General features: G+C 44.5%; 1 protein-coding gene across 5 annotated transcripts in view; it reads left to right on the top strand.

Annotated features, from left to right (window-relative positions):
- Positions 1–24,592, top strand: part of TP63 (tumor protein p63) — an 87,348-nt gene that overhangs the window by 18,424 nt on the left and 44,332 nt on the right. For all 5 annotated transcript variants that reach the window (XM_055817440.1, XM_055817441.1, XM_027787333.2 and 2 more), the window contains exon 2: positions 15,830–16,084. In XM_055817440.1, coding sequence (XP_055673415.1) covers positions 15,830–16,084 — 255 coding nt within the window. The remainder of the gene's footprint in view (positions 1–15,829; positions 16,085–24,592) is intronic.

The raw sequence follows: 24,592 nt of genomic DNA, 5'->3' as shown, positions 1-24,592 counted from the left end.
TATTATATCCCTCAGCCTTCCCAAGCACCTTCCTGCTCTTTGTGGGAGAGACACAAATTAAAGAATCTCTTTCCGTTAAGATTTTTATCATAGTTTTGGGAGGGGAGTGGGGAAAACTGGTTTTATGCTAAAAAGTCTTATGCTCTGCTTTATGGCTTTTTGGCAGCATTCCTTCACACTGCAGATTAAGAAAAATTGTATACAGATTGCTGTGAATACCTTTGAGGGTTAGGATAGCCTGTTCAGAAGGGTGCTTTTTTTGTTTTACTTTTCTTTTCCCTCTTAGCTTTTTAAAATAACTGTTCAGATGCATGTGCTTGACCTCTAGTGCCCGAGATGCGAGTCCTTCCTTTTTGCAGGAGCAGACATGTGGGTCTCTGGGGTGGTCTGGAAGGATGTCCTGAGGGAGATGGATCTCCTCAGTGAAAGGAACATTTCTTGCACCTATCTTGGGATGTTGGTTCAGCTAACATTAGTTTAAGGTTAAGGGAACCGAGCTGCAATTCATTTTTGAGCATCAGCTTCATTGGTGTGCAGTAAAAGCATGACTGGGGTTTATTATCCTTGCTGTCAGCCTTGATTTGGCTGTGAACTACCAAAGAGAACAAAGCCATGGCCCCTCTGGTGCTCCTTTCTTTGGCTGGTTTCGCCACGTGGCAGAGGTCACCCTGACTGCATTTGGCAAAGGGTCTTTCCCTCCTGCTGCGTCTTCTCTGTGGCTCTCAGCCAAACCTGGGGCGAAGGAAGCGGTCTCTGAAGGACACTGCCTGGTCGCTGCCCAGGAGAGCAGCTCACCTGCTGCCTTCCTCCAGTCTGGAGATGCGAGGGAGAAAGACCCATCTGTGCAGTACCCTCTGCACCCCACAGCTTGTCCTACTGCAAGATGAAAGCACTTGGATAGACACTATGTGAAACCTAACGAGTTTCTCAAGGAAGGTTTTGGCTAAACCTGAACCTCTGTCCTGGTCCTTCCTCCTATTAATTGTGGTGATGTCTCAGAGTTCCGCTGGCTCGGAGTAGGCAGGCAACTTTCAGTCCCTGGGAGGAAATCTCTCCCTGAGCTGTGCAGGACTCAGGTACGAGGGCTTTGCCTTTCAGTGGCCTCTGTTTATTGAAATGGTATCAAAGCCCTACAGGTTCGGACACAGTCTCTCATTAAGAGCAAGAAATAGGGAGGTGCACTGGGGGTTGTAGTCCTTGATGGTGTCCAGCTGCAATTCCAGCTACGCTTTTTGTGTATTCATCCTTCATTTTTGCTGTAATTGCACTCAAGGGGCTAAAGTTTTTGTCATGTATCTTCTGTGCAGGTTTGTGAGGCATGTGTCTTATCCTTGGGCTACAGAGGTCTTCTGCGAGGATGTAGAGGCTCTCTGAGGGGTTTTTAAACCTTTACAACTGGACTGCAATTTTTCCTGAGATAGAAAAGTCTAAGGTTAGGTATGCCCAAATCTTTTGTTTGGAGAGACTGAGCGGATGCTGCTGCCCTGTTTGTGTGTGCCAATGAAGAGACTGAAGTAGTCTAGAGAGATGGGCAGCGGTAAGCTGGGACCTGCCTCTTGCCGTGTGCTCCCATCTCTCTCCCACCTGAAACGAGAGGACTACTCTGGGGGAGAAATGCAGACAAGGGCAAGAGTTGAGTGTGTTTCTGATGAGGGTCCAACCAGTTGCTGGAGCAGGTTTGTCGTGCCGTGGATGGCCTTCTGTTGTTTCATAATAGCGTACTAAAAATTTTTGGTGATATCAGTCTTGATAGTAGAGGTAACGTGACCCCCAGGTTGAGCAGTGAATTGGGGATGTTACCTGGAGAAATGCTCTCCTTGCTTTAGATGGAGGGACTGGACCTCAGCAGTCTGAGGCTGTGGGTGTAGCCCAGAAATAAGTGATTGTAACCTGCATGTGGGTGGAAAGAATGAATATATCCCTTAATAGACAAAAATGAAACCTGATGATATTCCGTCCGTCTGCACTACTTTACCTTCTCTGTGTGTGTGCAATACTTCTGCAGCAATCAGGATAGTTCTTCTGTGTGTAAAGTGTCATTACTGCTCAGTAACATGTTTTGTGGTTTGCACAGTAATTTAATTACACTGGACATCAGATTGGAAATTACATCTGTTTTACAATTTTCCGTGCTCAAAACTAGTCTTAATAAGCAGTATGAAATCAGGGACGAGGATCTTCTTAGTTGTTGGCAAATTTTTAGCATGCTTCCTTTGTCAAGAAACTAATACTAGATATTTTCTACAGTGAAAAGGTTTTTACTGTGAGAGATGGAAAAGAGCTGCCATTGCAGTGCAGTGAGGGCATTTTACATCTTGAGCTGTTGGTTGTAACTGATGATCCATTTTTGTTTGCTGTAAATTAATTTCATCCTGTCTCAACTGAGGCTATCTGTATACTTCCTGTTCAGGATTATTTCTTGGGGAATACATGAACTGCTGTTTTGACTGGTTTATTCATATCAGTCTGATTATTTGAATCTTCCACAATGTCACCAACACCTGAATTCTCTGACTTTTTTTTTTTTTTTTCCCCAACACAGGCTCACTTATGCTACTGCCTAGCTCCCTCAGGAGCTGTTGTTTTTTCTTTTTACTTTGTCTTTTTCTAATAATGAAGTAATGGTTTTAAATCAAGTGGAATCGTTTTTCTTTTCTCCCTGTCCCTGAGCATACAGAAACAACAGAAGGAAGCTTTGTCTGCCTTGTGTGTTTCAACCCATCTGGTGGTGACCTTTCGGGCTGCATCTGCCAAGTTCTGCCCAGTAGAAGGGTTTATTTCCAATTGCAGCTGTTCTCTGTGAGACAGAAGCTTCACTAGTTCAATGAGGAAGACATGGCATCTGCAACAGGAAAGCTGTGGATGTGGGATGTGAGAGGGTGTAAACCATGTGCTTTGCTCTTTCTTTCCTCTGGAAGACGTTGGCTATAACCGGTGGAGAAACTACTTATTCCATTATCGTGAAGGGCTGAATAAAAGCGGGTGTTGCCTGGCTCAAGGCAAATTTTAAATTCTATTTACAAAATGTTCCCACTGAGGGGAAAAAAAAATATCTGGAAACGCTTCAGAAAGGAGCTCTTGCACCCATGGATTTGTGCTAGACACTGTTAAACCCTGTTATTTTTCTGGCACTGCCTCCAACGCCTCTTGAGAATGTGCAGAGTAGGCAATAAAATGAATGCAACTCTTTTAAAGTGAGGTTGCATAAATCATCAGAAAGGAGAGGAGCTTCTCATATACCAACAGAAACACTCCACTCCATCCTCTCCAGCAGAGAAGTGAGCTCAAGCTCTTTGTGCCACTTGGCCTGGATTAGTGTCAAGTCAATTTTGGTATCAAGTGGAATTAAGAGGAAAATAATTTCTCTCCAAGGGTGTTGAGGTTCAACTTTTTTTTTCACTTGTACACGTTTTCTAGATTCTCTGCTGTCTCGGCGCCATGCAAAGCCACTTTGCAATCCTGTGACAACTAACCAAGGCTGTGATCTTTAGAGAGATACATGAGCTCAGCCATGGTTGGGCATGCGAGTGGGTCTTTCCAAGTGAATAAAACTTCCTGGTTTTTTTTTTTTTTATTTCTTTAGTTATAGTATTAAATTATTTCTGAGGAATCTTCCAATCTGTAGTCTCCCAAATGGAGCTTCTCACCAGACGTTTGATATGCTGGGAGAAGATGCTGTAACCATTGTGGGGATTTGGAGCTGCTTTTCAGTAGGGGCAAACCATGGGCTAAAGCCTTAGCAGCCAAGCCCAGGAGAAACAGGAGTCTGCATGTTGTGATTTGACTGTAAGCTACTGAGAAGGAAGAGCAGTGAAATGCAGGGGTGAACCTATTTCCTATAAGCAGACTGGCTCCTGCGGAGAGTCCCAGCTCTCTTCTAATGAAAAGCCTGAGAGGCTTTCCAGGTTTAGCTTAGTTGCTTGCCATTACCTTGAGCAAAGAACAAATAGAGCAGGATGAGATTTAAGATGACTGGGCTTTTATTTCTGTAATATTTCTAATATAAGGTGTAAAATCAGTAAGAAATGACTGTTCAGGAAGTCTCAGAAAGAAGCGTGGAAGTTTTAGTTCCTTGGCATTGGCAAAGTAAACTTGAATCCTCTTTGGGAACTTGAATCTAAACTTGATGATTTTGTTTGAAATTACTGACTATTGTTATAAGCTCCATGCACAAGGAAGCAACAAAGACATTAAATATGTGTTCATGGTGGTGTTTTGGGGGCGGTGTTGGTGGGTTTTTTAGGGGGTGGTGAAGTGGTGTTGTTGGGTTTTTATTCGTATGTTTTTCTTTTAGTTTGTGCTATGTTTGACTGATTTGGAGTTGATCCAGGAAGACTCCATGATATCTTGTATTTTTGCAAATCCCCTGCCACTGCTGTTTCACCCGGAGTCTTAATGGTACAACTAAAGCAGCAGTGTTTTCACCAGGATGTGCCTGTTAATAACTAGAATAGATGGCTAGAGGTGTGATGTATTTCAGGGCTTGGGCTCAGCCGTCCGCTCTGGTTGGAAGTGGACCCAAGCGGCAAGGCTGAGCATGCTTGAAAATTAATGCATTGATTGGATCCCAGCAGCCTCTTGGGATTGATTCCAGAGTTTGGATCCGGATTAAACTTCCCCCCAAGGACTTTGGGAAGTGGTATACAAGGGGACCTGGTGAAATTTGAGATGAATCCAACTTCCTCAAGATGGCAAGAAGATGAATGTTTTTACCAAGGGCAAGAGAGTGGGAGGAAACGCCCAGTTTAGGGAGGGAAGGGGAAATATTTTATGGTGGGGTAGTGTCTGGGAATGAAAGGGATAGATTGTGTCTGGGCAGATATGAATCTTCCAGTTTTAATCCAGATCTAGGAAGTAAATACAAAGAAACTTGCCGACTTCTGGGAACGGGGAGAGGGGAGGAGGAGCAGTGCTGGGCTTTTTGGCTGTGCGCTGAGGCAAAGATCCCCATGCCACAGAGCCGCAGTCTAGGGGCATACGGGGGCTGGTGTGCGGGGCTGGTGCGCGGCGTCTGGGGAGCAGGGGTGAACAGAACACTAGGAATAGGTGGATGTGCCCTCTCAGCCTGCAGCTGCAGAGGACTGAAGCATGCTGCCAGCAAAAGTGTCAAGTCAGCAAAGTGGATCTCTCTGCTGCATGGGAAATGACTTCAAGTATTTAGTCATTTTGCTTGGGTTTGGTTTTTTGTCTTTTTTAGGTAACGTTATGACATCTTTATGCATCATGAAATACTTTTTTGGGGTGTGATTGCTCAAAGAAAAGAATAAAATTCTGCCTGACTGCTCTGTAAAATCTGGATTCTTCAGATTTATGTTGTGTCTCTGAGAGACCCTCAATAGCCTCTGCGAGCCTTTACTGTGATTTATCGCTGCTGCCGTTTTAGTCTGCATTTGATCTGTAGCATAAGAATTTACTCTCTCAGGAGTGCTGGTGGTGACTGACCAGCGCTAAGTAGATGAGTGAATTTCCCTCCACCCTCTTTCAGCAGCAGATAAGCGTGCAAGTTCTTAAAAAGGAAACTAGAACATACACTGGCTAGGTGTGTTCTAATATTTTGCAAACAGGGAACTACTACTTGAATACTGAGGTGGGAAAGCTGTAGAGATGAGCCTTTGTCAGTCCACTGTGCTGTGTGTCTGAAAGCAACTGTGAATGTTTCAGTTGGAGGGGTAAGGAGTTTAATGTGGTATTGGATGGAAATTGGTAGGTACATTGTTTCTCAAGAGATCTGGAAGACCCCCTCTCTGTCTTTGGCTATTGAAATCACATGCATTGGGGGGCAAGCAACTAGAAATTCCTTGCAGTTAGCTTAGCTAACTTGCTTATTGCAAGCAGCCACTAAAATTAGGAAAATCTAAGCAGAAAATGTTCCTGTCTTTCTGTTAATGTGAGCGATTCCATTCCGAATAAATCTATTAACATCTCAGTTTGGACAGTGAAAGGTCTGTCCAGGTGAGCACATCAAATGTAGATCTCTGAAGCCATGACTTGTGTAAGTGACCCTGGCACCAGGTGTCTCGGTGTTTGCCGAAGTCAGCAGGATTGGACAGAGAGGGAAGTACTGAGAAGTGGGTTTGATTGTGCTGTTAGACATTGGGGGGCACATACCAGAGAGCCCTGTGGAAATCCTGGGTGTGCAGAATACATGTTAACATGATTTAAATCATTGGGGAAAATATTCTTCATGGTTGTAAAGCCGATAGGGTGAAGTCACTGTGGAAGAAGCACTGAGTTGGCATGCATGTTGTGTCTGCCTAAACACACACACCCCGCAAAGACCAGCTTGTGGGTCTGGTGCATGCACAGCTGGCATCTTTGGAAAACACCATGTAAAGCTCCTGCTGGTGTCTTAGGAGTAGGTTGCAGCAGTGATGTGAGGCGGTGTTCCTGACATGTACCGCAGAGGGAGGGGCGGTTAGGGTTGTCCCCCAGCTTTGTGTGTGCTGCTGTACTGAACCCCAACAGACCCAACCTTGGGTGCAGGCAATGCCAGCTTGGTGCAGGTCAGGAGCTGCTTTAATATACAAAATAAAGTGTTGGAAGGCAAAGCCCTGCCTCCTTTTGTTCTCTGTAGTTGGGGCATAATCAGAATTTGGCAGCCAGTCCTTTCGACTCCCTGCTCAACCTTGAAAGCCTCTCAGTCTGCTGTTTGGTGTCTCAGGCTTTTGAGAACATCATCCGGGAGTGTTCTCATCTCATTTGGATGGATGAAATGGCCAAATACAATAGAAAATCCAGTAGATCTTCCTTTTAATCTATAGGGACTCTCGTGCTGCAGTGTAACCTTTTTCCTTTGCTTGCTCTAACTTGTTTTAATTTGCCCTTTGCCCTCCTATAACTCTTCTTACGAATTCTTATATTCTGTAGTAGCACCACGCTTCAAAGAGTGGGTGTGGGGGATTTATGTGTGGCTGCTTTTTTTTTTTTCTTTCTCCTTTTTTTGTGGATGTTTAACTGCTTGGCTTATTTTAACTTGCAGATGATCTGAATTTCTTGTTCTGACTAAAATGTTACCTAACTGGAGTATTTTACCTTGGTGTCTGAAATCTGGCATAGTCAGATCTTATTGAGCATAATGATGAATTTTGGAGTTAACCTCAGGCCCTGGTGCTATTCTGACCTGATTATTCATTGTCCTTGTGCCCTATGGCCATACTTTGGTGGTTACAGTGTCTGCAGCCTTTCACTGTGGATGACACACAGATATCATGTCCAGCCTAATGCTGCCCTCTCAACACAATAAAATGCTGCATGTCTGAAATGACTGATAACCATCAATGGTTACCATCCAGTAAAAAGCTCAAGAAACAAAGCAGCTTTAATCAGCTACTGGAGTTTTCCTCTTCAGCCCCTGCTTCACCTCCCCCTTTGTATTTTAATTGGTTCCTCTTATATTTAAAAATTCTTATTTTTTATCCAACTTTTCAACGTTGCTGTACAAACTCAGCACATAGGATCACAGCTCGGCCAGGTGCCCAGAAATCCTACAGTTCTTCTCAGCCACTGAAATCAGGCGAAAAAAAAGCCTTGCTGAAATCTTGCAGTCTTTCTCTGGTTTTCCTGATGTAGGTCTTTGTCTTCAGTTATGTTTACATCTCTTGGGAGTGTGAGAGGGTGCCTTTGTAAATCATCCATACTTCATGGCTCTTCAGATCCTTGTTGACATTATGTTGTCCAGCTGGTAATAGGAGAACATAAGAAACTCTTGGTCTCTGTTTTAATTCTAGGAAGCTGAGTGTTTGGGTTATTAATCAATTTGATTTAAGATTATGGAGTTCTGATGTCTCATGATTTGTTGCATGTCATGGAGGTAATATTGTATGATTTTTTTTTCACCACCTCTTTTTTTTGTTTATATATTTTCCTATTACATGTCAAATTGCTGTGCACAAGCTCAGAGTAAAGAAACGACTGTGTGCAGGGGGGGTGGATCTTGGACTTTTTCCTGGTTTAAACTGTCTGAATTTTCAAAATAACTAAGCATAGCCTAGATACTCTAATGAAAGCTTACATAAAGTGGTCTGACTTTTGGAAATGAAGTTGTTTTCTATGTAAGAAGAACTTTTTTTCAAGAGTGCAATTCAGAAACTTTTTTCCTTTTTTTTTTTTCTTGATTAAAACCTAAATTACAGCTCTAGGGAAGTCAGTGATACTATTTTTATGTGCATTGGAAAATACTTAGAAATATTTACAAAATGTAGGATATCCAGACTTAATATTTGTGTGAAGTGGGATGTGCTGTCATTCTGATAATCACCAAATTAGACAAGCTCTTTTAGGTGAACCTGTGGCAGGTGGTAGGAGTCAGGAATTGCAGGCATTCCTGCTTTGGGCTGTGCTTGTTTAAAAGGCACCCTGCTTCTGGCTGAAAAATACTTCTTGCTGAGTTAAATGAATTAACCAAGGGGCAAAACTCAAAGTTTAGGTAAAAAGGAAAACAATTACAGCTGGGGGGAGTAAAACAACTCCAAAGCTTACAGCCTTTATGGGTGAGTAGAAACTTGCCCTCACATTGCTTTTTCATGGATTTATCTTATTCTCCAAGCCTGTGAATACCTGCATATGTGGACTTTAACTTGAACAAGAAGTTCTGCTGAGTTCCACAGAACTGTGTCTAGGTGGAAACAAATAGGCTGCAGCCTTACAGGGTATGGCTCTTAAAATTGTGCTGTCTATGTAAACCTAAAGGATGTAGATGTGGCATGATATGCAGAGTGGAATAGCTAATCCCAGCAAAAATCACCCAGACTTTCCTCCCTCCCCCAGCAAACAGAACATAGCATTTTTCAAGCGTGATGGTGTGTGTTTGCAAATTATTGATGTGCACCAATTTCTCCTGTTTAGTGTATGTAGGGTGTTGGCTACCAAGCTGGCTGTGGCCGAGGGGCTGATTGGTGGTTTCTGGAAGGGAAGGCATGCTGCAGTTTAGTTGGGTTTTTTGGTTTTGTTTGGTTTTGGCAGTGGGAGTTGTTGATTTTTGTTTCTTTCTTGCCCCCTGCCCCGTGAAATGAAGGACTCTGTTTTCTTTAGGTTGTGCATTACCTGTCTAGTTGGTGTTGGAAGCTACCCAGGCAACCTGCTGGGGTTATCTTCCTACTTAACATGAAATAACTGTGCAGGACGTTTGCATGGGGTGGAGAAGAGAATCAGTCTCTCTGCCTTTCTTACAGGAGGCTCGTCCCTTTTGGAAGAAGAATATTTTCTTCTTTATTGTTCTTGCATTTAGTTTCTTAAAATTAATGTGGTGGTGCTTATTGCACAGCCCTATGGATCTCAGATAGATCCCCTTCTAAATAGTGCAGGAGATAGTGTGCTTACAGGTGGGATTGAGTTGAGGAGTCGTTGGTTATGCTGTAGCAGGTCTGGTAGCCAGGACAAGAGTTACTGACTCCAGGACCTCTTCTAGTCCAATGCACTCCATCAAACTGGGAACCTGTAATGCTACTGGGATGTGAAATAGTCTCCTCTTTTCCTGGAAAAAGCAATGACCCAACAGTAAGATTACTCACACAGATTTGTTACAGCGCTAAAAGCCATGACACATGGTAATTAGGACTTAAGAGCTATAGTGCCTGGGAACCTATCTTGGTAACTGTTGATGTCTTTGGTTCAACCAAAGCTATTTGGTCCTTCGCTCTACACATTGAGTATATGGTGCACATTATCATTCTGTCTGTGGGCTTTCGAGTGTTTGATGTATTTAGCTGCACAGTAGCTCTGAGGGAAAAGCTCTTCAAACTAGATTTATGGGGTTTGTTTCCATTTTAGAAATAGAGCTGGAGGGAGTGCAGAGTCTGTGAGACCTGCCGCTAGCACCCTGGCATTCTGTGGGGATTTGGGTCTGAGCTGGTGTGGAAAAGACTGTATGCATCTTCCCCTCGTGGCTTGGAGGGGACCAGAGCAATGTCCAAACTTGAGCTTGTTCCTCCTGAAAGGATGGAACATCTTCCTGAAGGATGTATGTGACCTGAGTGGAAAGTCTGATGCATAAGTAAGTTTTTCAGTCTTTTTTTTTTTTTTTTTTTTTTTTTTTGATTTAATGACAAAAGAGGCTAAAGATGCAAACCAAATCATTGCGATGAGTGAGTTAGATATCTCTTTCAGTTCCAGCCCTGATCTTAGCTGAAGGGGTGGGTGGAGCCTTTTATTTCTTGGCACTTCTTTGTAATGGCACAGGCAGTGTGCCTGCATTGGGTATCAGCTGCCTTCAGAGCAACTGGCAAAGCTGTACAGTCTTGCAGTCAGCAATAACTTGATAATAATTATGGTAGGAGCACTTCTGTTGGGCTTAAGTGCTTTACTTCCACCTACCAAAATCCTTTGCTAGGAAGGTGTGAAAAACTAGGCTGATTTAAATCTTTCCTGATACATTTGAGGTGTCTGTCTGCTGATTTGGATAGGCATTGAGCACTCTGGAAAACATTTATCCTGCTGCTCTTGAGAACTGTTTTCCAACAGGAATCTGAGTCTTTACCTGGCCCAGTGCTGAAGTATTGCTGTAAGGTGCTTCCTACCAGCCCTGCAACTGTTTAGCCCTAGTGCATCAGCTGTGGTGCAGTTAAGGACAAAGTACAGAATTAGCAAAGTGCCTTGCAAAATCTTCTTGTTGCTGGCAACCCACGGTAGTGTATTAGTTTCATAATCTCTTATCTTGGGAGAATAAGCACCGGTGGTGATGTTTTGCAAGGCCTTCTGAGTAGCTGGACAATGCTCTTGAGCTGCATAGATTCAGCAATGAAAATTAAGATTTTGTTGGTATGTGTGCATGACACATGCATATTCTTTTGGAGATACAGGGAAGGGTTTTGATGGGGGTGGAAGGCGTCTGTGTGTTCTACACCTGGAGATGGTAACTCTACCTTCATTTTCCCAAGCGGAGAAACTCTCAGAGCTTTCACTGAAAGGTCGATAACTGGGGAGTTAATAGCTCAATCCGTGTATTTTAGGGGATTTTTGGTGTGGAAGTCCCCTTGAGAACTTTATTTGCATTACTTCCCTCCTACTTTCATTCTGGGGGTCTCTTTGCAGATCTGTCTCATAACCTTATCAATTAACACAATGAGCTTAGAAGCAGGCTGTGGCAGCAGAATGGGGGGGGGGGGGGGGGGGGGGGGCGTTTCTTGCTGCAGGGTAGGGTGAGAAGGGCCCCTCTTTGAGTGGGTTGGGGGCTCTGCCCTAGCAATCGGCTCTGGAGCATTTGCATTGCCCTCTTGTGGCACATGCCCCGGAGCCACTGGGGTCAGGAGGATTCGGTGGGGAGATCTGTCCTCCCGGCAGCAGAACCGTGATGAAACAATTCTGCAGCTTTCAGGCAGGTTTTTAATTCAGCAGCCTCTCCAGTGAAATCATGGCTCTTCTAATCTGGAAGCGTGAGTTAGCATGAAAACCTGAAAGTGAAGCTGATGGGGTGTAGGAAGCGAAACCGATCATTCAAAATACATTATTGAAACGATGTGCCAAAATACATAGCCTAAGATTTAATTGTAGCACTCTATTTGCAGTTAAACTCATTGGAAGGTTTTTACAATGCCTCAGTGATATTAATAATTTCAGAAGCTTGGTGGAGGGAACAAAATAGAGAACAAAGGCACTGAAAATTAGATAATCCTTTCTCCCAGCTTTGCATGCATTTCTCTTCTTGCCACCGAATAGCATTCTCCCGCCAGGAATTGGCGGTGGGACTACATCCTGCAGTTGTTTAGAACAGCGCCGCAGCAAAACATAAGCATGTGCTGCATTCTGGGCTACCACCCTGGCAAGAGCTCATTGCCGAGTGAAACGCTGTTTTTCTCTTGGTAAGTGGTGAAAGGAGGCTCTGTGTGTGCAAGCACACACCCTGCGGACCCCTCCTGGAGGGCGATGCCTTGCAGACGTGTCCACAGCCCCTTGCTTCCTTTGTTCTCTCCATCCACAGCGTGGCTGAGGCCAAGGGGTTTTATTGCGGTGGAGGGTGAATTCCTGCGCCCGACTTCCCCGGGCCTGCTGCCCCTCTAATTGTTGTGTTGTCAGAAGGCGTGTGCCTCGGAAAGCCTTATCTGATTCCTCCAAAAGCCTTGCAAGCAATTCAGATGTTGACCCCTTGAGCACAAACAGCTCTCCGCCTGCCTTGGGGCATAGCTGCGAGACCAGCTTTAGCACAGGGTGTGTGTGTGTGCAAACCCTGCGCTGGCTTTGTCCCTGTGGATGGAGCACCTGCCTGGGGAGGGGAGCAAGGGGCCAGGGAAGGTGAAAGGCTGGTGGGACTCAGAGGGGGAGAAGGGGAGTCCAACAGCTGCTTGTGTCAGCACGAGGGTAAGTGCAAGGAGATTAATAGTTATTTAAAGAGCAAATGGGGACATGGCATTCGGCTGTGGCATGTGAGTGTATAAATGTGGTGGAATGGCTGCTCCACTAGTAACATTTAGACAGATGGTCCCTGGACTGAAAGGAATGAAAAGGATCTTTGATTCTCTTAAGGATATCTTAAATTTTAATGGGGCACTTATTATTTTTCTTTTTTTCTTCCCCCCCCGCCCCCCCCCCAGTTGACTCTCAGGCAGCACCTTCAGCACTTCCAGACTGTGCTGTCTTGTTAACATCAACTGACTGCTTGGCCATCTTTCTCCGTCATCTTTAAGTAGCCCAGGATTAGAGGGAATAGTTTTTAAGTGAAAGCTGAAACACTATTGTTTTGCTGTCTGTATGTCTGAGCTGGTTTAGGAGACTGTTTTCATCACAGCCGTCTTTTCATCATTTGTTGGTTAGGGAGTGTGTCTGATGGTAATCTCCATGAGAAATTAAACAACTGAATGATACTCCTACATTTTTGAGACATCTTCAGGACTTAGTTTTGGGGCAGGAGGGCAGGGAGGTTTGTTCTTTGATTAAATACAAAAGTATTGAACAGGAAAAAGACTGTCCCTGGGTGCAGTACATCAGCATTCTGGCTCTTGCCATACAGAATGAGCCTTAAGGGAAAACATGTACCAAAAGTCCGTTAAATAGGTCTTGACTGGCTGAATAGCCTGCAGGAGATGAGACATAACTGTCATCTGTATTGCCAAAGCTGCAATCTCCTTTTGGAGAAGAAGAACCAGTCTGGATTGCTTTCTCCTGCGTCAACTATTTAGCGAGCTTTGAGTCCAATTGCAGATACTTGCTTGCCCATCTAACAGGGGTGCTGGGCATCTATAACATTCCCTGCTGCTGTAGATGGGGAAACTGAGGCAGGGAGGGCAAATGCCTAACCTGAGGCAATGAGGAGAGTCACTGGTTCACCCAGGATTAGGACTCAATATGTAATTGCTTTTATTACTCTGCTGCCTGAAGGCCTCAGACAAAACAGCGGCCCATTAAGCAGAGTGCTTTTTACAGTGAGGGCAATCCTTGCCCTGCAGACCTTGCTGCCTGAAGTAGGCTGAGGCTGGGAGGGGGATGCGAGGTGGCTTGCCCACGGATGCAGCACCTTTCTGACAGTGCAAGGGAGGGAAACAGCTCTCCCTTCTCCCTGCAGACCATCCCAGCTCCCACAATGAAGTCCCTGTGCTGTTCTCCACCGGACCTTCTTCTTCCCAGCGCAGCTCGCAGTAGCAACCTGATCCATCTCTGGGAGGTCCCATGTGCGTCACTGAAGACCCCAGAGCACCAGCCTCACCTGGAGTTTTTAATTAAACCCCCATAAAATATCGGCCTCTTCCAGTGAAACAGAAACCTAAGGAAGAGCTCTAATTGATGGTTTAAATCTCTCTACTTCCTCCCCTCCTGGAAGGACAGCTGAGAGCATAAAGTGTTTGGGTATAGGGAGGGCACTTTATCTTTGCAAAGGGACCAGCCATTTTCCTCCATAGCTGAAATGACTGGCAAAGCTGGGTGTTAAATGGCTTGTCCAAAGTCCCTGGGAAGCTCAGCAGATAGCTTGTGCCATTCCCTTTCAGGTCCTTTGAGGAGTGACAATGTGCTGCTCCAAACTTCAGTAGGACTGGTGGGATTCCCAGTATTGGGAAAGCTTTTTGTTATGGGTCTTGCCATTGGTGCTCTGACTCAGGGAATCTTTGCTGTTTGGCCGATAACACCAAGTTGTCTCTGGAAAAGGGAGCAGCTGTTGGAAAGAAGAGGGAAGCTGGGAGCAGACTGGCTGAAATACTGAGAGATATGTGAGCTTGATGGTTCTGGGTGGGATTGAAGCTATAGGATGTTCAGGGATGTGAGGTGCTCGGACCCTTGGACAAGGAGAAGAGCCTGAGCACATTCTGCCATAACAGTAAAACCAGGTGCACGTATTGCTGCGTGTTCATTGTTGTTCCCAGAGCTGCTGGGGGTGGGTACCACAAACCTGTTGGATGCTGCTCTGCCTAAGCTGGGCACAAACAATGCCCTTTGGACATACACAAGGATCAGGCTACGTGTGCCTGGCTGAACCCCGTGTACCGCTCACCTGCTGCCCTGTCTCTGTGGCCAGTGCTGGGTCCTTTGGAGGTTTAAAAGAGTGGGGTAGTTGTGCAATTGTCTTTCCCCAGAGTACTTTCCCAGCTTACAACTATTTGTGGTTCAGAATTTTAAAATCAGATACGCTTGCCTTGATGGATTTTTCTCCGGCAGAACTTGTCTGATGCCTTTTGGAACATATGTAAACTTTTAGTATCCGCAGCATTTTGTGGCAGAAAAATCCATGTTTATTTGTGGGCTTTGTGAAGAACCACTCTGTGTGTGTTAAACCAAAATTCTGCTCGAGATGTTTTGTTGTTCCCCAGCTTCTCTATTAAGAGATCATGAAAATTAATGTCCTGTTTCCTTTTTTTTTTTTTTCCATGTAACTTAGGAATTTATCCACTTCTGTCATACTGAGTTCCATCTCTCTCCTCATTGTCTTTTTGTCCAGGCTGAAAAGTAGTCAGCTACTGCTGTATTACAGGAAGACACTGAAAGGGTTTGCTCACTCTTGTCACCTTTCTCTGAACTTTGTTCCCCTCTCATCTCTTTGAGGCGGGGGACCAGGGCTACACATAGAATTCAGGACATTAGGCATATGGTTTTTTCTGCTAACCTCTCCCTAACCTAATCCTAGCCTTTCTGTGCTCCATTCCTTAGCCTTCATTTTTGATATCTTCAATTTTTTCACATTGTTTGTACCTGGAGGCTACTTTTGGGGCACAGTGACATCTGCTAATTTAAGTGCTGCACACTGTGGCAATTGCTGCTTTCTAAAGTATGTGGAGAAGCCTTCCATGCTACTTGAGGAGACCTTTAATTCCTCTCTGTTACTGCCTGTGACTGGTCACTGGGAATTGAGTGCATGGTGCAACCTGTTCAGTGCTATGAACCTTTTCTCCAGTGAATCACACACTTCAGTGCAGTTACTACTTGAGTTAGAGGTCCTAAATGGCACTGTGCATAGCAGGGTCAGATCCACAAAAAGAGGAGCAGTCTTTGTGTAGAACAGGAGACCATCAGAGACGATGCAGCCTTGGGCAAGTTAGAGCCAGTTGCACTGTCGTGAACCTGGTGATTTTTATCGGGTTATAGCAGCCCTTCTAAAAAGGTCTAGGTCTGGGTGTTCTAGACATAGGCAGCCTGTCTCTTCGAGACAGCTTGCCACCCTGTGAATCACATCCTTGTTATGTGTAAGGTCTTCTTCCCAGCTCGGCTGTTGATCTACTATATGACTGAGAAGCTTCTTTCGGTTTCAGTCACCAATGTGAAGGGGTCTATTCTTCACAAATCTCTTTCCTTCTGGTGTGACACGTGTGCTGAGGTCATGCTGTGCATCCCCGATCATGAAGGCTATGCTGTGGCTAGCCAGCCTGTGCTAATGTTGCTTCTGTAACATTCCTGTGCATCTCTTTGCCTCTAGCCGCAGTACACGAACCTGGGGCTCCTGAACAGCATGGACCAGCAGATCCAGAATGGCTCTTCCTCCACCAGCCCCTACAACACGGAGCACGCGCAGAACAGCGTCACAGCCCCCTCGCCTTATGCCCAGCCCAGCTCAACTTTTGACGCCCTCTCGCCCTCCCCAGCCATCCCTTCCAACACAGACTACCCAGGACCTCACAGCTTTGATGTATCATTTCAGCAGTCCAGCACAGCAAAGTCAGCAACGTGGACGGTAAGGACGCAGCATCGCTTTGCTCCTCTGGCTTCTGTCCCAATGCCAGTAGTAACATTATTCATATGATACATACCCAGGCTTGTGCAAGAGCAGTGTGACCTGTGTCCTCTTCAGTGCATGACATGTCACACAAGAGGGAGAAATTTATCTTGGCTGCTCTGGGAGGGTGTGGTGGGAATTTAACCCTCAATAATATCACTAAATCCCAAATGAATAAAATGCCTTGCAAAAAAACCAGTCGCCTAAAGACCACGTGTGATAAAACAGTGGCTCTCCACTTGGGTCGAGCAGGTACACTGGTGTAAAGCATGGGGTGGGCATAAGTATGTCTTCAGCACTTCCCTGGGCTGGCTTCAGCATCCATGGGTTCATGTGAGGTTTGGCATGCAGGGCCATGCCAGCAGCACAGAGATGGTTCTGCTTGCTCCGACCCATGGAGTGCAGGGCTTTCTTCTTGTCTATGTCCTTCCCTTCTTGGAGCTGATGTGGGAACCCCAGCGTCACCAGCTCAGGTCAGCCCTGAAGTACTTGGCCTGTTTGTGTGTATATTATTTTAATTTTTTTACTTAACGTTTTTATTCTTGCTGTCAGAATAGTACCTTTCTTCTTATAAAAGGAAAAAAACAAAAACAAACAAACAAACCCAAAACACTCCAAACCCAAACAAAATCCAAACCTGATGGATGGAGCTTGAAACCAAACTTGATTTTTGGTGGAGCTGGCTTGATTGTTCAAGCTCTGGAATCTTTGTAGCCCAGGACACAGAACTGCTGGAGATGTACATCTGCTGTGGTTCAGGGCTCTGGAGCAGAGATGTTTGCCGTGGAGAATATTGCTGTCTTAAAGTTGTTCTATATTTGCCTTCCTCTCCTTCAAGCACTTGGAGTAGGTGCACTGAATAATGTCCTATTCCATGATACCTGAATAGAAGCAGGGACTCAATTTTCGTTGGGATGTTTTGGGTTTTTTTTTAAGCAAAACAGATACATTTTTTACCTAAAGCTAAGACCATTAAAATAGTGTGGGGTTTTTTTCCTTTTTAATCCTTTTTAATCTGATTAACTACTTCAATCTCAAATTTAAATACAATCTAGCTGGAATTGCAACTAACAAACTCCTGCCAGCAAAGCAGTAGAGCCAGTGTGCTCCACTCTAGAAAAAGATGCCATGTAACAATAAATCACAGTAACTTCACATACTTATATTTTAAAAGCCTTTTCCAGTAAAATTTCTCTAAAACTCATAAGAAAAACTTTGTTCAGAGTATTATGATAAAGGGAGTTAAAATGTGATATCTCTGCTCAAAACTGCACTTTTCATTTGTTTATGTATAAAAGAGTGAAGGGTTTTTAAGTGAGGTCGAAATCGCACCTTTCCTTATCTGCACTGGGAGTGATGCCCTGCTGTAGTTTACACTTGTGTTCGTGTCCAGGTTTCTCCTCTTACACTACACACACTATTTATTTTCACTTCCCTTCAGGTAAGGAAACCATTGGTTAGCTCTACTTTCTGTTTCTCAGAGCAAGCAAATTCTACCCTTGGATTTTTGCAGGCTGTTCTGGAGAGGGTCCTTTGAAGGAGCTATGAAAAGACATTCTGTTTTGTTACCTATGGTACAAAGAATCATCTAGTGCAGCTGGAGGGAAGCAAAGTGTTTGATGCTGTCCTTTCCACTACTAAAAGCGGTCTTTTGAAATGCGGTTTGAATGTGTGGAGTAGGCTGTTGGCAGAGCTGAAGACGAGCGAACTACTAACGAGCTTAAAGTTAAGCCAGCACTTGAGATGTTTCCCTGCAGTGATAGTGGCTTTCTAGGGTAGAAGTGGAAGCTGGGTTTTGAAGTGGATCTGGGTAGCAGTTAAAGGTCAGATTACATGCTGGCTTTAAAAGATAAATAAAATTACTCCTTGGTGACTACAGTCACCAAACATGTGCAGCCTGGGAGAAGGCATGTTTAGCCTCCCCTCCTTTTCTTTTGCCCTTTTGTGGACCACACTATCAACAGATGAAGGTGTGCTCCCCGTAACTGTTGCAGTCTGTCTAGGTGTAAGTCCTTATATTTTCCTAGAGGAATGGGCATCCAAACAGCTCTCTGATCAGGGAAGACTGAGTGTGGTCCAGGTGTCCCTGTGCTGAGCCAAGTGACCTAGTTTTAGCTGCTTGTGCAGGAGCTGGCAGTGTACTGTATGTTCACAGTGGATGATGACGGTCTTGCGGTGGTGGCTGGGGACCTTCAATCAATACGCCTTTTACAGTAGAGCATCTTTCCATCTTCGGAGCTCTGCCCTTCTGCTAATTAATCCACCAACTCATTTCACATGGGCTCTTGAGTGGTTGGTAATATGCGTTCGACAGCTTTATCAGTGGGGTGGGTGGGGAAGGACGTGAAGGCTCTCTTTCCCGCTGCCATCCTGAGAAATGTGGAAACATGCATGAAATGTTGATGAAAGGAGGAGTGATTGCCCCATCCTCTTAGCAAAAGCAAGTTCTCGGAGTTGCTCATCCCCCCCATGTGACTTCATGTGCTTTGATTAATGCCTGTCGTCTTTTTTTTTTAATGATGGATTAGGAACTTACCCAACTGGAAGAGTTTCTTCCACTGCAGTGACCTATTAAAAGTTTAATTACTTGGTGGCCCCACCCTTATTAAGAGTCCAAAACTTGAAAGCCTTGTTTCTTAGTTCTTTTTTTCCCCTCTTGCTGTTCCCCAGGGTAACAGTATTAAGTAAAGAAATCCATTGTATCGCACTTTCCCCTGTTTGGGGGAGGATGAGCCAGGCTGACCCACCTTGCCCTGCTGGGAAAGCTTGGTGGTGACAGCAGGGGATCTGCTGTCCTGGCTGACAGTGCATTTCACTGGAGCTCCTCTGAGCTTCTGGGTTGAGTCATGTCAGATTAGGTCATGGGAGTGAAGGCTGTGGGCTTGGTAAGAGGACTGGGTTATTTCTTTAAAAAGCTAGAGCTGCTTTCATGGGAGGACGAGAGACCTGTGAAGATGCTCCTCCAGGTTTCTCAGCCACTTTGTGCATTTAGCTCCCAATCTGAGTGGTTTGGAGGCAATAATCTGGAACCATGTGTGAATCCAAAGGTTACTTCTGTTGGAAGTGGGGGAAAGGAGAGAGGGTACTCGCAGCGTACGTAAATGCCACGTCTCTGAAAACAGCCCTGGAATCATATTTTTTCCTAAAACTATCTCTGCTCCTCCCTTCAAGTTCTGCAGACTCTTCTATGGGGCAGGTTTATTGTCCTAGGACAGTGCCAAATCATCAGGATTTGTATAGGGTAGGCTGGGAGGGAGATGAGTCTAACATCAGGACTACTTCTTTGCTTAGGTTCACAATGGGCTCCTGATTAAAGGGGGGGTGGGGAGAGAAAAGTAAATGCCCAAAAATTTCAGAGAGAAACACTAGCTGCTGCTAGGTGAGAGGACGATTTCATATGTATGAGCAGTTCACTTTGAAAATATTACAGATTTTTCTCTCTGAAGTCTTTCATGACCTTAAGTAGGAATTCCAGTAAAACATGCTGTCTAATCAGGTTAGGTCTTCATTTGTATGCAATGTTGAACTAATTAATGATGACAAATTGAGATTGGATTGCAGAGGACTTTATAAGCATCCTTGATTATTTTTTTTAATTAATGACCTGAGAACACAAGAAAGAATATAAGCAGGTTAATCAGTCTTTTCAGAAGGAAAATCTTTAACAATGGAAATTCTACTGAAGTGTTTAAAAACAAAAGCCATAGTAGTCTAAATTGAACAAAGTTTCTCACATGCATACTCATAGTATGATAAAACCTTGAAAACCATGCTACAAAGGAACAAGCAGTTATCGTTTGTAATGCTGAGATAGAGAGTAGGTTGTTGAGGATGAGCGAGAAGCCCTATGAATTGGGTGCAGTAAGACCTTATGCACAACTGTGTCTCATTTATTGCGGGATATTTCCCCTGCAAGAATTCCCATATTCCCATGCCTGCAATATCTCCTCCTGTTTCTGCAGCAGAAGAAAACAAGGCATTTCAAAAGTGTGCCACCTCAGATTTTTTTTTTTTTTTTTTTTTTTGTGGAAGTAAGTTGTGTGCCAATCTTCCCCACCCACTCTGAGCACAAATAAATAAACAAACAACTGCACTGGCTTCCCCCCCAAAAAAAAGATTTGGCAATCACCTGTCACTAGCAGAACCTGTTACATGGGGAAGAACATGATTGCAGTAGGAAAGTAAAAATTAAAATTGTATGTCAAGGTAAGTAAAAGTTAACAGTACTGCCAAATGCAAGCTATCAAAAAATGAATCGGATCCACCCATCCCCATAAGCAAGATACCACCTTATAAGTCATGAGACTTTTAAAAAGACAAACAGGTTCTTCTTATTCTCCCCCAGGTTTTTGAACCTTTAGGGTGCATCTACTAAATCTTTTCCAAGCTTTTCTTGGTAGTCACGAGGGTTAAGGAAAAAGGAGGTAGAAATTGCTTTAAGTTTTTAAATGAAAACTGAAATTTATTTGCAAATTTTTGATTCTGCTGAAGACAGACACCCAGCCCTGCAAGACTTGCATAATTCAGGTGTTGGCAATACCAGAGTTTTCCAGTTTATTCTCATGCCCTGCAGTAGGCTGAAGCTAAGCTGGGTTGGTCCTTTCAGGGCTTTGTTATGAAACACAGAGCTCTGCAAAGCTGCAACCTGTGCTCCAGCCAGGCTCCTTGTTCTCAATAAACTCTACTGTACCTACAGCTATAAGAAAATGCTCAGATTTTGGACTCTTTTTGCTAGCAAAGCTGGATAACAGCCTGTGCAACATGCATGAAAGCAAGTAAAGGATTGTGCTGGCTGGGGTTAGTTTATTTGGAAAAGCTGCATTTTAAGGAAGGTGAAAGGAATGCACTTAAATTAGTCCACGCGAGCAATAACAGGTTTCTGTGGTTGAGAGTACAGATTCCTTGGCTGGGCTATCTCAGCCTTTTTATTTCAGATTGATTTATTCCATTTTATATATATATATTCTGTGTCCTGAACCACCTGGTAAAATTGGGAATTTTTTTCCTAATCTCTATAAAATGAATTAGAGGACCATGCACAAGCATAGTGAAGTAGTGAGAGGGTAATTAGATGTGCGCATCGCCTTGACTCAACAGCCCTTAATTAGGTGTTCAGTGTTCTCTTAAATAATCTGTTCAAACAGTGCATTGCTTCAATAGAACTGGTAATGTCCACTATTGTCCTGGCTGTTGATTATCTTTCTGCATCATACATGAGAACTTTTTATTTGAAGGCTGGTGACTCTCCCAGTGAACACGCTTGTGGGGCTGTGCTAAGTGTTCATGTGAAATCTTTGCTTTCTTACTCCATGGTGATGTGTTGGTCAGTGCAATCAGAGCTTTCCAGTTTCACCCTTCAATGTTATGTTTAAAGCTGTCAGGAGAAAGGGAGTGGAAGTGGTCTTGTTACAGGATTTTGAATTTCCCTGCCCTCAGAGGCTCCCAGTCAGCAATGATGTAGGCTTTAGCGGTATTCACTGGGCAGCTGAGAAGGGTCCTTCTAAGAAACTCATTTGTGCAGAGGGTCTGGAGTCTTCACCGAGCACTGAAATTGGGAGCCTGCCGGCCACTCTGCTAACCTTCTCATGCCTCTAAACGTAGGCTTTCTCTTCAGCCCAGCGTTGCCCAGCAAAACTGATTGTGCTGGTGATGACACCACTTGTTACAGCAGGAGTGAGGAAGGGAAAGCCAAAGGGGTAATCCAAAGGGAGAGAAGCGATCTGGAAGGAGAAGGCAGTGGAGGAGGAGATGGGGTTGCAGTCGGTGGATGTGCACACTGGGGGCTGGGGGAGCTGATGCAATGGTGTGAGCTCAGAGCCTGGCTGGTGGCTGCTGGTGGCAAAGCAGGAGGCTTCTGTATTTGGGCATTTGTCTCGGGTGAGAAGGGTTAAGGTTTGGCTTCCTCAAGCTTCCTGCAGCCTGCCTGCCTGGAGAGGCTGTTTCCATCATCGTGTGCTGCCTCCTGGCCCAGAGCAGCCAGGGAGGCAGGGAGGGTGTTGATTGCCACCATTGTTCTCCTGCACAGGGAGGTTGTGATCACGCTTCCCTGCTTGAACAGCTTGTGAATTGTGTTTCCCTCTCTGACATTACAAAGCCTAACGCTAAGGTTGCTGAGGCATATGTAACTTGTCCTAGGTGTCATCTACCTGGAAACAGAGGAGTCGGGCTTGTCTTTGAAGGAGGTTCCTTTCTCACGGCAGGGAGGTGTTTTCAAGCTAGCGAAGCTGGGAAGAACCAGTTCACCTGTGAGAACCAGCCAGGAGGGGCCTGCTGGCTTCTGTTTGGGTTTTTATGCTTGAGTAAAAGGAGATCTGAGTGCATTAGGTTCCCATTAGAATGTAATTGTGCTTTTTCCCCTTAATATCATTGTCATGTATATCTGTTTTTATGAGCAGTTATCTTCTTCTGTTACTCTTTACAAGCAGCCATAGAGATCTGTATAATAGTTTCCAGAAAATGTCTTACGATATGAGCTGTCTTGGTTCGTTTTTTCATTTTCCTTTTTGTATCCGGTATTGTTTTGTAAATCCTACCAAGGGAATATAGCCTCCCTACATGAACTGGGTATTTGCCATATGCTCCCTATTAGACCAGTGCCTTCCATGATGACAGAGCTGCGCTGTGGTGTAAGACCGCGCAGTGGGGGGCAGCCTGTACCCCATGCAGCTAGCGATGCCCAGGAGGGATGAGAAGGGAAGTTATTTACTTATTGTATGAATTGCTATCTGCCAGCACTGGGAATGGAAAACTTGGGTCTCCTGCCTTGCAATGGCATGTGCTTTGCTCTTCACATAGTTGGTGTTGGGCACCCAGCAGGCTTCAGATGGTATGGATGTCCTTCTCTTTCAACTAAGATTTAGCCTCTTGGTTGCTGTTAGCAGCTGATTCTCTCCCAGTGTAACAGGAAACCAGTTAGAGCTTGCTACAGGTGCCCCAGGATCTGTAAGTGAAAAACACTGAGACATTAGGATCAGACACAGGAGGATGGAGAGGAAAGTCATTGGGAGGGGTCGTGTCCTCCACAGGGGCAGAAGATCCCTCAGCTGTTTCACACAAGCAATTTCTAGTTGTATGTGCATCACACTTCCCCCCCCCCCCCCCTTTAGAAAATGTGCTTTAAGGTTTTAGTTATTTTTGAAGAAAAATTCAGAGGAGAATTAAGTGCAAGAAACTTTCTTTGGTTTTTAATGAGAATTTTTTTTTGTCTATGTGGAGAGAAAAAAGTGTTAATTAAACATAATTTTCATCAACGCAACTTGCACAAAAAAGCCCCACCTACTTTCATGAGAAAGGAATAAAGAGAATCATAATCCTGGATTAGGTATCTTTCACTACACATATATAAAAACAACACCGTATGAAAAGGGGGAAAATATATATGTGTATATACACACACCAAACATACCAATGCGCCTCCAGCAATATTACCAAAGGAATTAACTTTACAAGAAACAGCCACAGCCTGGAAAGAAGCCATTTTTCAAATAAAAGCTGAATGAGACTTGTGGTTTCTGAGAACTATGAGAAGGAAGGGTTAAAAAAACATTTACAGATAAGAATAGCTGATGTTGGGAGATGAGTGAACATCTTGAAGTAGGGGAGGGTCACTATTTAAATTACCCTTCCCCCCCTTTCCTCTTAGTTAAAAATTGGCTTCTACTAAGAACAACATGTAGGATTAATGTAGTACTTTAAATCTTCAAAGTGCTGCACAAACATTACTTTCCTCATCGGCAAACACCTTTGCTTGCTAGGCAAATCAGGAGTGTAGTCGCCATTTTAGAGAAGGGAAACCAAAGCACCAGAAGTGCCAGAGTTTTCCAACTAGTAGTTTTTTTTGGAGTGAGGTGTTTGCCTTTCTGAGGTTTTTTGCGTGGTGGTTGGGTTTTTGTTGGGGGGGGGGGGTTTTGGATGCTTTGGGTTTTTTGTAGTGTTCAGCATGGGGACTGCCTCTAGGCTGCCTTGTGAAAGCTGCTGTGCTCTCCTGGGTTTCACAAGTGCTAAGCATACAAAGCCGCCCGGCAGAGCTTGAATGAGGCATCAGCGGAGTCACCTCCTTACCTCTCCAAGGGTCATGGCAAGCTGGGCCAGAAGGAAGGCAGCCTGCTCTGGGGCAAGGAGGGTTTCCTACAAAGGTTGCCAGTTTCCCCCATACCATTAAGCCGCGTAACTTTAAACTGTATCAACTGAGCACTGTTAAAAGATATTTCAATAGTACAAAAATTTGTGCAGAAAATATACCAATAACTGGTTTAAGTTACTTTTGGGTAAAGGTTTTCAGGTAGGCTGGTGCAAGAAATATTGCTCACCTTGCAGACAGACTGACCTTGGAGCTGATCATTCCTTTTCCCCAGGTCGGCTGAAGTACGGCAACTGTCATAAATACTCTTTCCCTGCCAAATTGATACAGAACAAGAAGCAGTTTGGCAGCGTGCTGAAGCAAGCAGAATATTGTGTGTGTTGTGT

The sequence above is a fragment of the Falco peregrinus genome, chromosome 12, assembly GCF_023634155.1.
Source record: "Falco peregrinus isolate bFalPer1 chromosome 12, bFalPer1.pri, whole genome shotgun sequence".
Taxonomy (NCBI): Eukaryota; Metazoa; Chordata; class Aves; order Falconiformes; family Falconidae; genus Falco; species Falco peregrinus.
Note: the sequence above shows the minus strand (reverse complement) of the source record. Positions and strands in the feature narration are given on the sequence as shown.